General features: G+C 56.1%; 1 protein-coding gene across 1 annotated transcript; it reads left to right on the top strand.

Annotated features, from left to right (window-relative positions):
• Positions 1–963: 963 nt before the first annotated feature.
• Positions 964–1455, top strand: LOC131214487 (cuticle protein-like; the record flags this gene model as incomplete). Its single annotated transcript, XM_058208855.1, has 2 exons — positions 964–975; positions 1084–1455. Coding segments are annotated over exons 1-2 (384 nt in total), but the record flags the coding sequence as incomplete, so codon positions are not given.
• Between the last annotated feature and the right edge of the window lie 6 nt (positions 1456–1461).

Raw genomic sequence — 1461 nt, 5'->3', positions numbered from 1 at the left:
TCTGTCACGTGCCATAGATTTGTAATTTATTCAGCGCCAAGTGGTCGGTAGCCAAGTGCAGCAGTGGCATAAGCAAAAACATCTTGTCGCCGGGACACGCCGCGCTGACGTATTCGCTGCGTAACGTTCGCATCCAATCAGCTCACTCCGAAAGGTCAACAATCATTCCAGGTGACGCTGGGGGTCTCTTCGTGCGCGAGAAAGAGCATAACCGAACAGCGGAAGTGGAACGGGAACTGGTTCCATAAGATCCCCTGCTTGCAGACCCCCACCAACCCGACCCAGCCAGGTCACGCAGAGGGTGCTCCTCGCGGCGGAGTTGACCCACTCCCACCGTCAGTTAATCGGACGCGCTGCCACACAAGAAACAGGCCAATGAAACCAAAAGTGAACGACCTTCTTAAAGTATCATTCGATCATTACCTTTACGGTGGGCTGGCTGCGGCAGACAGAGCCCGGGGGTTTGTCAGGGTGTAGTGCTACAGGACAGCATAAATGCCCGGGCGTGCCTCGCTCCGCTCGTCGGTCCGTGTTTTGTCTTAACTCCTGAGATCCCGACTACGGGCTACATTAAATTATGGCCAATATTGCCCACCTCCGAAGTGGCCAAAGAACCCGCGAGTGGGTCCTTCCTGAGCCTGAGAACCATGGGGCGAAAAGGGAATTCGAAAACGATTACGTTCACCTTTGAACGGCATGAACGGCGGTGTCGGACCAACGGCCGCCCTGGAGCCGCAAATTTCGCGACACACTTTTTTATCCCTTTTTCGCGAAACGTTGCGGTCGGCCGCGGCCATCCTTGTTGATGTGACGGAATGGTTGCGTTGGGCACAGTTACAGTTTTAGTGCCGGCTCGCCGTCCGCAGACGGCGTATAAATTGGGCACCTCTCGGTGGCCGAGCCACAGTTCGATTGATCATCCGGTGCCGTGAAGTACATCCTCTCTATCCGACCGACGTAGAAATGGCTTTCAAGGTACGTTCACAGATCGAAGGAGTCTTGAAGGAACTTTACAAAAAAACAAGGAATGAACCATGATCGTTTAATGAGGGGTCGTTCTATTTCTGGGCGCTTCGTCTACAGTTCGTGACCTTCGCCGCTCTGGTCGCCGTTGCCCGCGCTGGACTCATTGCCTCGCCAGCCGTCAGCTACCATGCTGCCCCGGCTCTGGCCCCGGTGGCCAAGATTGCCTATGCCTCGGCTCCGCTGGTAGCCGCTGCCCCGATTGCCAAGGTTGCCTATGCTGCCCACCCCGAGGAGTACGACCCGAACCCTCAGTACTCGTTCTCGTATGGAATCTCGGATGCTCTGACCGGAGACTCCAAGTCCCAGCATGAGTCGCGCAGTGGAGATGTTGTCCAGGGATCGTACTCCCTCATTGATGCCGATGGCTTCAAGCGTACCGTCGATTACACCGCCGATCCGCACCACGGATTCAATGCTGTCGTCCACCGTGAGCCC

Source organism: Anopheles bellator, unplaced genomic scaffold (genome assembly GCF_943735745.2).
Source record: "Anopheles bellator unplaced genomic scaffold, idAnoBellAS_SP24_06.2 scaffold01104_ctg1, whole genome shotgun sequence".
NCBI lineage: Eukaryota > Metazoa > Arthropoda > Insecta > Diptera > Culicidae > Anopheles > Anopheles bellator.
The sequence above is the reverse complement of the archived record's forward strand: the minus strand, read 5'-3'. Positions and strand labels throughout refer to the sequence as shown.